Raw genomic sequence first — 15,191 nt, forward strand, 5'->3', positions numbered from 1 at the left:
GTGTGTCTGTGTGTAAAGTTGTGATGACACGGGCTGTATAAAGTGCTCTCAGAGCTTAAGCACAAGAGTACTATATACGAGTAAGAGCCAGTCTATATACACTCCTGGTTCTTCATGTTCGTGCATTACAAAAACTGTAAAACAGATCTCACCAACTCAAACACAAACACATCCTTGAAAGCCAAAGTTCACAGCATCACAGCAGGACGACACACACTGAACCAGGACATGACTTTTGTTTTTTTCTAACGACACACCTTAGACACACAGGTGTAGTCAGCATAAGTGAAGTGGAGTACAGTATTTACAATATTTGCAGTGCTAAACCATAAAGGACAATTTATCTTTCTCCAGCAAGAGCTACAATTCCGTGTTCATATTCATTATATTATTTCAACATTTACTTTAAATGACACTGTTTAATTTTTTTTTTTTTTTTAAATCTACTTGCACGACGTTAGCTTGACCATACTGATTTCAAGCGCAGGAAATAGCCTGCCGCTTAGCAGTTTTCACAGTAAACAATATAAACTCAAAGTCCCACATAAGAATGAAACAGGCGCTAATAAATTTCTCATTGAGGAGTGCTTTGGTTTAGCCAGAGGTTAATAACGTATATACAGAGAGCAGCCAGCTGACCGCTCAGCTTACCTGTCATAAACGCTTCTCTCAGCGGCTCTGCTGATTCCCAGGACCGTTCAGGGGCGACTACTGTTTTTTAAAGTGACCTAAAGTTTAGTCCAGTTGATTTACTAAGTGCGAATGACAAAGGAAAGGGTCTGAAATTGTTTTGTAATTCAGACAGTTAAGTTTACTCTACATACTCCTTTCCTCCATGTTTTCCACGTAGCCACCCTGTGCGTAATGACGACATATGGGCGTTTACTACATCTTCTTCGTGTGTTCGTCTGGTTGGAAGCTATCAGAACTGCTGCCCTCTATTTTTATAACTTCTCTATTTTACATTTTTTTAATAACTAGTGCATGCCCATGCTATCGCATTGTTTCGGCTGTTCGCAAACGAACAGCAAAATATATATTAATAAAATAAGATAAAAAATAAATAAATAGGGGCAGTACATGTTGTTTATATGTTTATTTTAGGCTATTGCTAGGTGATTTTAAGCATATATATTTCGAATTATGGGGTGTCCTGAGGCATCTTGGAAAATTGACAGCCCGGTCAGTATCATGGTGAACGTGTTTGAATAAGGGGAAGCCAAGTTACACAACAGAACATATGCAGACACAGTAACAAGTCAGTAATAGCATTCACTTCACTGGCTTAAATGTGGCTGATCAGTGTAGGGTATATTCCAATACTATAAATATATTAAATGTTATTAACTATATTTTTCCTTTTTGAGCAATGTGTGACAAAGACAAACGTTTCCCAGCTGCTTCTATGTCTGGAGTAATTCTTCCACTGTACATGCAACACTGTTACCGGCAGTACACATAAATGTCAGGTCTAAATTTTTAGTTTATACCTACTTTCGTGTCAAGTTGCTAACATTCTTTCATATTTATTTTAATTATTTCAAAGTTATATGAACAAAACAGCTTTCTTAACAACTCAAATATGAAGAGAACACATTATTCAAAATGAAGAAAAAGCAGCAGAAGCACTTAAGAGGTCTTGTTTATTTTATTCATTATTTATGCTTAAAGTTTAACTTACAAAATCTATGTCATTCAATACAATAAACAGCTGTATCAATTAATGATTAACAGAAAATATATCAACAAGATGGATGACAAAAATAAAAACAAGCTTCAAATAACAATTGGAAGGTTATAAAATCCAATTAATTCTAAGGTGATTTATAAGTTAATTTATAGTTTCTCTAGAAGAATGAAATATTTACATTGTTTCTGAAGCATTGAATATATTTTGAGGTGTCAGTCTGTCTTCTTATCCGTTGCTATAGTAGATCCATTAGCAGTGGCCTCGCCGTTGCTTTCAGGCTGAAAAACATGAGTGAAATTTTTTTTTAAAACTTGCAATCAAATAACTATGAAACTTCTACATTAAAAATGACACAACACAGAGACCCTTTGAGTGGCTCCTATTAGTTTTACTATCATTTTTAGATATATTCGCTCTATATACCAGAGCTGGGAAATATTTCCATAATTATTTTTAAGTTTCTTAATGAAAACATCACAAAAATTATCCATTTACTTACCTTGCAAGTCCCATTACTCTTTTCACTAACTTTTTGGTCATTAGCACTGGTCTCCTGCACTGCCTTTTTGCTCCAGAATATATTAATAATGGGTGAAATAAAAGGATAGAGATAAGGCTCCAGGAACCTCTTGTAGACCCACAAGAGGACAGGAATCACAATACAGGGAATGCACACCATAGCTGGTACAAATGGAAAAGCCTACAACAGAGAAAAAAAATTGTGAGTTGTAAAAAAAATACATAGTAAGTTTATGGTTGGTTGTTGAGATATTGCTACAAGGTTCCTGTAGAATGATTTATTAACATTTCATGAATTTATTAACATTTATACAATAGTTAAAAAACAAAAACAAACAAACAAAAACGACAAAAAAAACCCCCAAATCAAACAATCCAACATGCACTTTAAAACACGAAAATAAAGCAAAAAATATATTGGTTGAAATGACAGAAATGTGTACATAATTTGAAAAGTAACAGAATCTTTCTTTATAAATAGGTTACACAAATTTAAAAAAAGAAATGTATGGCATATTTACAACAATTACTGCCTACGTTTATTTTAAACTCTTCTGGTGTATATACGTTAAAAATGACTGTACTGAGACGTTTATTATTTTGTTTGTTTTATTTATTCTGGCAGCTTGGGTCCTCCACACCGAGCGACCTGTCAGCCATACTGACGTTTACAAAGCTAACCTGAGCTACCTTAGTTAACGGTGGAAGGAAGCTTTCGTTCACACGACTACACAAATTACTCTGTTCATGATTTCTGTTGTTGTGTGCTGTAAATTGTTTTTCGATCATTTTTTTAACTTGACACAGTTAACACACTATTGGTTTCATGCTCTCTAAGCTCAAATCAAACAGTGAGCTAAAGCTAGCGTCATATCACACCCGGTAGCTATAACGATTATGAAAAACTGTCACCAAAGTTCAGACAGGAAAATAAAAAGATTTGAACTGTTACACGAGGAAGACAGAATAAAGACTCTCACCTCTCCCAATCACAAAATGATGTTGTCACGCACTACCGATGGGCAGAGTATGTTTTATGGCGAAATATCTGGAATGTTGCTGACGTAAGACGTACTTTAACTCCAACTTCCGTAGAAGAAGAGCGACAGGCGGAAGTTGTTCATCACCGGGCGCCTTTCTTCAAAAACAATCACAAGAACTGCTGCATAACAGCTTTATAAGAGACACGAAGGTAGTTACAGTTTTTCTGGGGGGAATATTTTAAATACATTAATGTATAGGAGAATCTAGATAGTACAAATGTAAATTATATTACCGTTAATTTGTGTTGTCGTTTTAAACTCCAAGCGAGCCACAGTAAAAAAAAAAAAAAAAAAGCTTACAAGCTTAGTACTTCAGTAAAAGCAAAGTGACAGTTCGGTGTGTGTGTGTGTGTGTGTTGTAGAATCGACACAAATCACTTTGGCGCATTTACATTATGTCCGATTTAGAATATAAATGATACGCCATTCAACAAAGTTTTACCTTCATGCGCGTGTGATGTATGATTGGAGCGGCTAATTTGATGTGTTTACCTTTACAGGGACCTCACAGCGGGTATCTGTGCGCCTTTTTTCAGCGCTAAAATGCCTCTCTCCACTCAGTCGCAAGGTGATGACGAACAGTACGTTTTAGTGGCGAATTTGGACAATGCTCGCAATCTCTCCAACATCCTGAAAGCAATCACCTTCAAAGATCACGCCATCTTCACAGCTACAACCAATGGCCTTAAGGTCACAGTGGAGGACTCGAAATGTCTGCAGGCCAATGCCTTCATCCAGGTGTGTTTCTCTTGTATTTTGTCAGTGAACATACTTAAATGAGCAGGTATGTTTACTTTGTGTTTAATCCTATAATACTGATACCTTAGTGAAGTTGTACTCATGTCTCCCAGGCTGAGATCTTCCAAGAGTTCACCATAAGAGAAGATCTGGTGGCTTTTCAGATCAACCTCACTGTTCTCCTCGATTGCCTCAATATATTTGGTGGAACCACAACACCAGGTAAAATTCATAAAAATAAACTAATTAAAAAAAAAACCACCTGAGATGGGACTCAACATGCTTTTTATCTGTTTTTTGTGATGTTGCAGGTGTATCAACAGTCTTGCGGATGTGCTACAGGGGGTATGGGTACCCTCTGACGTTGTTCCTGGAGGAAGGTGGTGTAGTGACCGTGTGCAAGATTAACACGCAAGAACCAGAAGAGCCAATTGACTTTGAGTTCTGCAGCACTAATGTCACGAACAAGGTTAATTTCACTTTTTCTGTTATTAAAACTGGAATATTAAATATACAAAGAAAAATCAGATGGGAAACAATAAACCAATGCAAATGAATCAGTTCAGAAATTAGTTTCTCTGGTTTCCTTACTTTACAAATCCAATGGGCATAACACTATTTGCAGGTGTTAGAAAAACAGGAAACACAACTCAGTAACAACTGATGTATCCCTGGCTCTTTTGTAGGTGATCTTGCAGTCAGAGAGTTTGAAGGAAGCCTTCTCTGAACTGGACATGACTAGTGAAGTGCTACAGATTACCATGTCCCCCAGCCAACCATACTTCAGGTGTGCTGTCCTTACTGTACTTTTTCTACAGTGTCGTGCTGGTTTATGATTACGTTGCTGACGTTAAAAAAAAATCACTGTGTTTAAAATGACTGTAAAGGCCTTTACACACCAAGAGCATTGGGGGGGAAAAAACAGATGAAATTCATTATTTAATACACAACATATGTAAACACTGAAATGGTAGAAACAGAGACTCTAGGTTCAGAGCAACAGGGAGAATTTTGCAGTTTCATTCAGAAGTTGAAGCTGAATCACGACCGCTTATGTATGTACATCTTTCCAGATGTCATTAGGGTAGTTTGAATTCTTGTGGGCAGAGTTAGGATCACATCTGAGGGGGCAGAGAAGTCATTTTGTAGAACTGATTGTGTTTCTGTATTGAAATTGTGTTATTTACTTTTGCTGCATCACCGGTTTTCAGTACCGGTGTGTGTTTTAAGCTACAAGTACACTTTTGTTACCAAATGCAGTGGTCTGATTGGCAGATCTCTTTATTCTTGTTCTGAAAATTGAAAAATATCGGAGTCCGAAAAACATTTTCAACGCACAAAATCTTCAAATTAATTCTTTTTATGAGTCTGGTGTGTAAAGCTCTTAAAAGAAAAATCACTGACGATATCCACTGGGAAAAGTATTTGGGATTAGACATAATCCACTTCTGGGAAACTAAGTCTTCTTAACGGTAAAGTTGAGGCATGTTTTATGCTGGATTGTATTGATCTGATTGAAGCTAACACTAAATATAATGTATAGCTAAGCTAAAGGTAGGCACAGTGACTTTCTTCAAGGATTTGTTGTAACAAAATAGATCTTTTTCCTGTCATTCATTATCGGTGTGCTGAGGTAGTTTGCAGTCTAACTTTGTCCCCTCTGCATTATTTTTGAAAGTGCTGCTCTTTTTACCTTTCATTTATATTATTATTATTTGATTTGTTGATTTTCTAAGGTTGTCAACATTTGGGAATGCTGGAAATGCTCATTATGATTACTCCAAAGACTCGGACATGATGGAGCTGTTTAAGTGCACCGAGACACAAACGAACAGGTCAGCACACGAACACGTGCAGATTATTTAGACTGTAAAGAACACAAACTACCCATAGGTGGACTGGGAGGACAGGAAGCACCAACACAGCGACTAAAACCAAATGTCATACACAGTAGTGAATGACATAGCAGAAAATGTGTGATCTTTATCTCGCTGTAAAGTCAGTCACGACTGTCTGTGACTGACTTTACTCTTATTTTCAGTCTTGACCCTTTTACATGCCTGTTCACGCATGGTTGCCAGGCAGATACCTCTGATCATAATGTGAAAAAGTTGAAGATGTTGACATGAATATTTTTTTCTAAGTCCAAATATTAAAAAGTTATAACCAAATATACACATCTTTCCTTTGAGAGTCATAAAATTAGTATATCTGTTCAGTCACTGTGTCAAATATACCCTTGGACAACAAAGTTGATCAGATTCTCCAGCATCAGTCGGGTAATGCCAACAAACTAGACTGTAAATGATGACCTCCAGCAATGGTAGAAGTCATTTTTAATGAAACATAAGAAATGCTGGAATATATTTGTATTAAACTGTTTAGTATTTTATTTTCTTTAAATCTAGTTTGTTTTATTTGATTGTAATTCTGAGCATTTTGTGGCTTATGTTTTGGGAAACTAATAATAACCAAAGGGCAGTGATAATATTTTTTATTATTAACAAACTAAGCTTTGAAAATATTGACACTCACTTGTGTGCACACACACTAATAATGAGTGCCAGTGTCCTTAACCCAAGTATGAACTCGGATAGGTATACACTCACCTTGTAGGCGCTCTAGAAATTCCTGGAATTGGAAATACTTCACTCAAGTAGACTCCCATGGTTTGACCTTGTGTTGTATACTTGTGTGCAAACTGTAATTGCCAGCATGGCTTCTAACCAGAGGTCTGGCCACAGGACGTTGCAGCACCTGCATGCAGGTGTTTAGGATTTTAATCATTTCCCCGGTGACTCTTCGTCCCCTTTACATCTCCTTAAAAGCAGACTTGTCATGACTTATGTAATAGAGCTTGTTGACTGGATACATTTGACTTGTAACTGAATAAAAAGCACAGACAAATAATGACATTTACAACTGCAACTGGATATGCTGACACTAATGAGTCAGCACTCCTGGATCCCGTGTTAAGTGTTTTCTTGGCCTTTCTATCGTATCATGTTAAAAATCTCTGCATAGTTTCAGCGTATTGTAATGTTTTGTTTGTATTCTGTCTGCAAACAGATACAAGATGTCCCTCCTGAAGCCGTCCACCAAAGCCTTGGCTTTGTCCTGTAAAGTCTCCGTCAGGACAGACAACCGGGGCTTCCTCTCTCTGCAGTACCTGGTCAGGAACGACGACGGACAGATCTGCTTCGTAGAATATTACTGCTGTCCCGATGAGGAGGTGGAAGAGAACTGAGAACACCAGACTTGTAATAAGCACCTTAACTACACACCGGAGTCCAGTTTGCCAGAGGAGGCAGGTATGGAGAAAATGCCAGACTTGTAATGGGCACAGTGGAGTACACAGAAAATGAACTGATTCATCATTTGCCAGATTTGAGAGAAACAGATGTTGTGCTTGTGATTTGCTGCTGATGTTCTTATGCTCTCTATGATTACGCCACACATCATAATCGTAGCTCTATGTGCTGCAGGAGTATACAGAGACATGTTCGATGTGTGTTCAAGTACTCTATTGATTACTATGGTGACTCAGCTGTTTTCAGTCATAAGTCTCACAATTTGTGAATGTTACTCCTGAATTTGAGTCTACTTGTTAAATGCAGCTCTCTTTATATTTGCATATCAGAGCTCGTCTTTTGACATATGCTTCCAGATGGCTGACAGCCTGTAAAACAGGACACATTAGACCCAGCTCACTGATCTAAAACAACTAGACAGTGATCTAAAACAGCACCTATTCTACCTACTTTGAATAGGTGTGATTTCTCTTAAGCTGTGGACACACTTCCTCCAAGTCTATGCTGACGCTATTCCAAAAGCCTTTTATGGAGTATACATCACAGGATACAGAGATCAAGTTGGTATTTTATTTCTATGACATAGAAAAGAGTTTTTACTCCAACTCAATAAACATTACATCAAGAAAAACATGTTTATCAGAAAAAGAAGAAGAAAGGAGTTCATAAACTGGGGCAACAAAACATGATGCATATTTGCCCAAGGACTGTTTCTAATACTGTACTTGAGTCCTGACTGTGTGGTGACATTCCCATATTTTTACTGAATAATGGCAGCAGTATTCACTCAGCTTATTGCAGTCCATCCAGTTACCTGCGTGCCATCTGCATCCTTTGTCTTTTGAAAGCTTTTTGTTTTTTCTTCACCACTTTCGTCTCAGCCGCTTCCGTCTGAATGTCAGCGGGCCTTTCCTCAGCCAGTGTCAGGAAGACATCCGCTGTAACGTCACTTTCCAGGTCCTCCTTCGCAGACGTCTTCTTTCCTTTCTGCATCTCCTTTACCATCTGCTTCTCTCGCACTTTGGCTGCCGCTGCCAGTCGCATCTCTCTCCGGTGCTGCAGGAGCATACAGAGAGATGTTCGATGTAAGAACATTAGTATATCAGGAACATTAATTGTAACTTCAGCTATCGTGCAATGGATTTTTACCATGTTAGGAGAACGGAAGTCTGGGTTTTCATAGAGCGTAGGCCCTCCAAAGCTCCCCTGAAAGATCTTCATGAGGTTAAGAACAAAGCGAGGCCCAATCTCCACTAGAGAGCCATCTTCCTCAATGATCTGAACACAGCCAGAGGAAAATAAGAAATATTTCATTCGGAATCCGCTCAAGCCATGGATAAAATAGCAAATGAAATTTAGAAAAGTGTGGCGGAAGAGTACCTGGTAGTTTCGAAACCAAATCCTGTTGTCTGCAATGGTGAAGGTGAAAACATGGTCCACAAAAGGCTGACTCTTAGGATGGTAGCGTGGGGTGGAAAAGGTCTACAACAGAACAAACGAATGACTTCAGTCAGAAAATACAATTTGTTCAACTCTTCAAGAAAAAAATGTTTAAAAAAAAAAAATCACATCTGCTCCGTTCTTTACAGTAAAAACATGATATGTAATCGGACTTTAGACTGAAAGTGTCAAAAACTGCAATCAGTTTACATCCACGCTGTCCTGGAAACGCACCTGGATGAAGAGCTCTTTCAGTAAAGCATAGTGAGGCTCCTTATCGAATTTCTGTGGAAGAAAATAAAGAGTAAAAATAAAAACTTTAGCTCTTGCTCAGGCGTTTTTTTCTTAAATTCAACTTAAACACAAAAAAATTTCACTATTCAGATCACAGACCGAGAATTTTGTATCAGAGTGAAGACATTGTGCAGATTTTTGTGACGCTATTTGTAGGGATGGGAATTGAGAACCAGTTTATGTAGAAAACAGATTCCCAGAAGTCCAATTCCTTGGAATTGTTATTCTGCCTTTCTATCGATCGCTCTTATTGGTTCCTGCACGGTTCACCTGTCCGAGGAGGAAAATGGCGACGCAGTCTGGAGCGTGGATATGGACACTTACTTTTATTGCACAAAAGACTGAGATAAATGGTAAAGTGGAAAACTGGACAGAAAAAACTTCATTATGCTGCTAACACAACTTCGGCACTTGTGTGGTCTGCTTTGTATTCTCCAAGAGAAAGATCTTAGAGATGTGTGTTCTCATTAGGGACTTGTGTTGGTGTGTGGGGTTGTAGCCTCAGGTTTATATTGTTAAATAGTGTGTTTCAGCTAAGTTATAGAGTAACATGAAAGTAATGTAACGAGTACTGTAAGGAATTATTTTTTCCAGGGAGTAATTAAGTAACGTACTGCATTACTGCAAGAAAAGTGTTCTGTGTAATATGTCTAATATGTTCTGTGTAACATGCACAAACATTTAACCCACAGCATGCAGTTAATTTGCATGAAGGTAATTTCTATATTGCTTCTTAGCAACTGTGGTGACTTTCAAAACGGACCCAATGACAATCGATAAGTAATCGAATCGATAAATGATATTGATCTCGGAATCGCTAAATTCTTACCAATTCCCATCCCTATTCCTTGACTACACTAAACCATAAATATCTGATGTGGTGTTGATGAGACTCATAGTGCAACAAATTCGGAATAAAGACATACTGGTTATAAACTAACAGCAAGTCTCATTTATTACTCCTGGCTTTATGACCCAGTTCTACTCACAGGATCAAACGAGAGCAGCGGCCTGGATCCTTTGAGGCAGTTTCCTGTCAGTTTGAGTTCAGCCAGTGTGTGAACTGTCAAAGAGGAGGGGCAATGCAATTTTTTTTCCCAACGTATAACAAATGATTGCTGCATTTGAGGGCTGTAGTGGTGGAATAACTTACTGTTCTGGACTAGGAACTTTGCAGAAGGGCCATGGGGGCTGTTTGAAATCCTACAGGACAAGAACATGATTGAACTTAGTTCAGATTGGCTCTCCTATGAGTCTGATGTACACGAGATGTAATACCAATGAAATTCTCACCACATGTAGAGGTCCTGCTTCTTCTTGGCCTCAAAATAGAGGCACTTGTTGCAGTTTTTGATCTCACAAACCTGCCAAACAAATGACTTTATTCTCCTGGATGTTTTATATATGTTATGTAAGAGTAAACTAAGATGTTAAACAGCAAACTTACCTCGTTTATGACAAACAGCTTATCCTTTCTGTCCATTTTTGTGTCTAGGCACAAGATTTGTGGGTTAGTAAGGTAAGACAGATAACACAGGTGTTTGTTTGAAGCAATGCTGTAGGTCAGTGCTACATGACACTAACCTGCCTTTGCATGAGGCATCATGGTCCTCAGGTCCTGCATCAGGTGTCTGGTTCTGAAGTTGATCCCTCTGGAGGAGAAAATCAGAACTCTTTCCTTGTTGGTCCATTTGCCCTGTTAAAGAGAGTTTACCTCAGAACATCGAACTAAAACAAATACCAGTTTGCAATTTCAGTCTTAAAATGCAACAAAAGCAAAGAAACAGCATTCTTCTACTACGGTTCAGAACAGATATGGATCTGCCCGGGAGCTTTTCCCTGTCTGCGGAAGGCTGTTGGTCCATTGTTTACCTCAGCTGTCAATGCTGGGTAAGAGGGAGCCACATTTATTTAATCTGGAAGAGACCATCAAACTTTGTGGAAGTAGTCCAATACAGGTCAGTGACCTTTGACCTCCATACTGAGGTGAGTTATTGAGGATATGCTGAACCTTTCTGTTGGTAAAAGCTGCTGTTTTGATGCTTTGTGAATAAACCCTCCGATGTAAGCAAACTGCTTATTACAGCGAAACCTTTTTGGGACACTGAGTCTACTTTATAACCAAGTGCTGTTGTTGTTTAGCCAGTGACTATGAGTAACAGCAACAACATCAGGAACAAATTAGCATGTTGTTTCCATGTACAAAAGCCCTGGCTTGAGGTGAGGATAACGAGGATGACGTTTTCTTAAAATGCTGGTGGGCTTCTCTTTTCCTTTGCATTTTTGTTTCTTTGATGAAGGGGACCCCTTCTCCACGACTATAAAACACAAGCATAATCCTTCAAGTCTTGAGTCTGAAGACGAAGGCATGAATTTAAATTAGCCTCATAGTTCGAGTTCTACGAGTTCTCTTCCTTTGGTGTTTTACACATGTAGCCGAGCTTTAGCCTCACATGTAAAATGCGACTAGGTGGAAATGTCCTTCCCGGCCACTGTATTTAAATAAGCTGGGGGAACATGGCCGCCTCCACAAAACATCACGAGCCATTTATGTATTTTTAATGGATTAACGATGCGTTTATTAAAACGCATCAATTTGTTGGAAGGAACGTAATAACACACTATCATATTTATGAGCACAACATTCTTTCTTTTTACTATTAATTAGCCTTAAAAACCGACTGTACGTTTAAGAAGGCAGTTTGGTTTATATCTGTGTCGATATCAGATTGGGAATGTTCCGATATAACGAATTCCTCTATCTGATGCTACACACTGAATAGGTTATAGATAAGTAAGTAAAGTAGCGCGTAGTCGGTAAACTGAAGTTGGCTCACCAGCTAAAATAGTTCAGTGGACAATAACACGCTATAACTCTGACCTGAGAGATCGGCGCTGGCACCGTGATCTCATGTTCCTTCTCTCTCCCCACTTCCTCTAGGCCTTTGCCTTCATCTGGTACCAGTTTTCCTTTTTTCGGCTTGAAATCAACGGAATCCTGGCCGGCACGTTTTCTCTTGAACGGCGACATGTTTGCACGCACACGCAAGTCTCCTAAAACTTATCCGAAGAAAAAAATATAACATAAAACAAAAGTTAGAGTGACCTCTAGTGTCCTGGAGGTGGTACCCCCAACGTCTTTTTTGGATGGAGGCTCTAGAAGAAAGAAAGATCCCCCTTTTCAACCCTGGCATTGGAAAAAAAAAAATCATTTATTCGTTCATTTATTATGTAACTCCTTCCTGCCATAGAGACAGGAGTGGCATGATGCCAATTCCTGCCTCCACCTGCCTGCCTAACCCATTCTATTTATTAAGTAGCTCCAGGATGAACCCTGGGTTCCCTGTACTAAAAAGGTCAATCAGTTACCGGGTTACATCGCCATGGTAACTCATTCTGCGAACCTTAAGTGATCGTCTGCCAAAAAGTTCTTTCTGGTATTCGCCAAAAAAGTGATTACTCGTATTTTAATTGCTGTAATTGACTTGTTGGCCTATAACATGTGAAGCATGTGCCAAATGTTTCCCTTGTGATCGCTATTAAGTCATCTTGAGCCACAAACAACATTCCTGCTACAAGGTAGAAAATGAAATTAGTTTTTGGTAAGGTTAATTTTATATGACCATTAAAGAGTCTTGTTGACATTCAAAATGTCTTCTTTGAGGGGGCTCTGGCCAAGAGTGTATCAGAAATGGCAACAAATTAGCATTATAGTTCTATAAAGATATTTTAAGAGACCAAAAAGGACTTGATTGGTTATAATGTAGGTACAATAATGCAGAGTCATGTTTTTAAATAGACTAGAATAGAACAGAATAATCCTTTAATTGTCCCACAAGGGGAAATTTGGATGTAACAGCAGCAAGAAAGACACATATACAAACAAACAGTGCACAAGACACAGAACAGAAACATACACAATTTTTACATATTTACATGAAAGGCAATGGTTACCAAAAACAGAGTACTGTCCCGTTATTAAATTAAATTAAATTAAATTAAGATAAGAGGCAAACCCAGGTTGTAGTGTGAATCGGTTGATAAAATAGTACAAGTTACAGCGCTGATGTAAACATCTGTGTTTGTTGGGAACGTTTTGATTGTACAGTCTGACAGCTGCAGAGAGGAAGGACCTGCGGAAACGCTCCTTCATGCATCTAGGATGCAGCAATCTGTCACTGACGGAGCTCTGCAGTTCAGCAACATTTACATGCATGGGGTGGGAGACTCTGTTCATCAGAGATGTTATTTTGGCCAGAGTTCTTCTGTCTTCCACCACCTGCACTGAGTCCAGGGTGCATCCCAGAACAGAGCTGGCCTTCCTGATGAGTTTATCCAACCTCTTCCTCTCAGCTGCCGATAAACTGCTGCTCCAACATACAACACTGTAAAAAATGACACATGCCACCACAGAGTCATAGAAAGTCTTTAAAAGCACTCCCTGTACTCCAAATGACCTCAGCCGCCTCAGCAGGTAGAGTCTGCTCTGACTCTTCCTGTAAAGAGCATCGGTGTTGTGGCTTCAGTCCAGTTTATTATTCAGGTGAACACCCAGGTACCTACACGAGCCCACTATCTCAATGTCCACTCCCTGGATGTTCACCGGTGTCAGTATGGTGGTTCTGAGTCTCTGGAAGTCCACCACCAACTCCTTGGTTTTCCCAGCATTGATCAGCAGGTGGTTCTGCTGACACCACTCCACAAAGTCCAGAGTCCACTGTCTGTACTCTGAGTCGTCCTCACCTGTGATGAGGCCGACTATGGCAGAGTCGTCAGAGAACTTCTGTAGGTGGCAGCGTGGGGAGCTGATGGAGTAGTCTGCAGTGTAGAGGTTGAAGAGCAGACCAGCGTATCAGAGACACAACCCTGTGTCCTCACATACTGTGGGCGTTCTGTGAGATAGTCCGGTATCCACTGGGACATGTGCTGGTCCACTCCCAATAGCTCCAGCTTGTCCCTCAGAAGTCGTGGCTGGATGGTGTTGTAAGCACTGGAGAAATGCTAAAACAGGTAATTTCTTTATTTAAAATATAATCCCTTTGTAAATCCTGTTGACTACAGTCTGTTTATCAATACAAGCAAACATCTTACATGTAAAAAAACACTTTCTGGCACAACGCCAGATTAGAGATGAACAGGTATGAACTCTCCACCGACTGAAGTCTTGATCAATGTCACAATTCCTAAATGATAAAGTTGTGATACTGATAAATTTGTTAACTCGCACGATTGGCATTTTTCCCAGCTTTTCTTCCTGCCTTGAAGTCAGCTACACTTTACCAATATGTAGCTCTTTTCCCGTCTTACTGTCCAAAACACTGAAAGCACTCACAAATTCATACAGCACTTTTAACACAAAACAGTACAGTTTTTTTTCTCTCATGTCGCTGATTTAGTAGCTGTGTTATTTTGATTCTCTGTTAATGTAATAATAAGTGTGATTGCCAAATCACCCCTTTCATGTGAACGTGCTCACACCTACAGTGGGGGAAATGTGATCCCCTGCTGAAATTGTAAGTTTGCTCATTGCCAAAGAAATTAACATTCTCTCATTTTTTTTGTTTTTTGTTTTGCTAGTTTCATTTTAATAGAAAGAGGGATAATATCAACCTATAATCCAGAAAAAAGCATCTCTCCACCAGCATGGGCAAAACCAAAGAGCTGCCAAAGGATGTAAGGGACAGATTGGAGGCCTGCACAAGGCTTGACTGAGCTATAAACCATCAACAAGAAGCTTAGAGAGAAGGTGAAAATTGTTGCAAATATTTGGAAATGGAAGAAATATAAAATAATCATTGGTCACTCTCGGTCTAGTACTCCATGAAAGATCTTCCCTCATAGGATGAAGATAATCATGAGGAAAGTAGTAGATCAGTCTAAAACTATACAGGAGGCTCTGAAGGCAGTTGGGACCACCATCACTAAGAAGACCTTTGATAACACACTATGCTGCAGTGCATTGACGTCTTGCAGCACCACCAAGGTCCCCGTGCTCAATAAGGCAAATGTTAAAGCCCATCTAGTTGCCAGTGAACATCTAAATGAAGCAGAGAAGACTTGGGAGAAAGTACTGTGGTCAAAAGAAACTAAAATCATGCTGTCTGGCATCAACCCAACCCTGCATGTTTGGAGCAAGAGAAATACTGAGTAACGTCC

General features: G+C 39.1%; 4 protein-coding genes across 6 annotated transcripts in view; 1 reads left to right on the forward strand and 3 right to left on the reverse strand.

The window, feature by feature from the left end:
• Positions 1–872, reverse strand: part of dym (dymeclin) — a 57,674-nt gene extending 56,802 nt beyond the window's left edge. Inside the window, exon 1 of one of the 2 annotated variants that reach the window (XM_084935416.1) lies at positions 652–872. The gene's annotated coding sequence lies outside the window, so the exon portion shown is untranslated. The remainder of the gene's footprint in view (positions 1–651) is intronic. The other variant, XM_084935417.1, reaches the window with a different exon arrangement.
• A 757-nt stretch (positions 873–1,629) lies between these two features.
• On the reverse strand, positions 1,630–3,313 carry c21h18orf32 (chromosome 21 C18orf32 homolog). Its single transcript, XM_084935423.1, has 3 exons — positions 3,190–3,313; positions 2,190–2,390; positions 1,630–1,968 (listed from the first exon to the last, which is right to left on the reverse strand). Exons 2-3 carry the CDS (start codon positions 2,367–2,369, stop codon positions 1,903–1,905), a joined length of 246 nt encoding a protein of 81 aa, XP_084791549.1. The 5' UTR covers positions 2,370–2,390; positions 3,190–3,313; the 3' UTR covers positions 1,630–1,902.
• On the forward strand, positions 3,302–9,975 carry rad1 (RAD1 homolog (S. pombe)). Its single transcript, XM_084935422.1, has 7 exons — positions 3,302–3,401; positions 3,753–3,990; positions 4,104–4,212; positions 4,302–4,459; positions 4,677–4,777; positions 5,727–5,825; positions 7,060–9,975. The coding sequence occupies exons 2-7, from the start codon at positions 3,796–3,798 to the stop codon at positions 7,235–7,237; spliced, it is 840 nt and encodes a 279-aa protein (XP_084791548.1). The 5' UTR covers positions 3,302–3,401; positions 3,753–3,795; the 3' UTR covers positions 7,238–9,975.
• brix1 (biogenesis of ribosomes BRX1) lies at positions 7,858–12,066 on the reverse strand. Of its 2 annotated transcripts, XM_084935421.1 has the most exons (10): positions 11,917–12,066; positions 10,620–10,731; positions 10,483–10,526; positions 10,329–10,399; positions 10,189–10,238; positions 10,025–10,098; positions 8,976–9,026; positions 8,682–8,783; positions 8,451–8,579; positions 7,858–8,357 (listed from the first exon to the last, which is right to left on the reverse strand). In XM_084935421.1, exons 1-10 carry the CDS (start codon positions 12,064–12,066, stop codon positions 8,112–8,114), a joined length of 1,029 nt encoding a protein of 342 aa, XP_084791547.1. In that variant the 3' UTR covers positions 7,858–8,111. The 2 variants fall into 2 exon arrangements, with proteins under 2 accessions (XP_084791547.1, XP_084791546.1); XM_084935420.1 differs by having other exon boundaries at positions 7,858–8,579.
• Positions 12,067–15,191: the final 3,125 nt, after the last annotated feature.

The sequence above is a fragment of the Perissodus microlepis genome, chromosome 7, assembly GCF_051167445.1.
Source record: "Perissodus microlepis isolate ML-2025 ecotype Zambia chromosome 7, ASM5116744v1, whole genome shotgun sequence".
NCBI lineage: Eukaryota > Metazoa > Chordata > Actinopteri > Cichliformes > Cichlidae > Perissodus > Perissodus microlepis.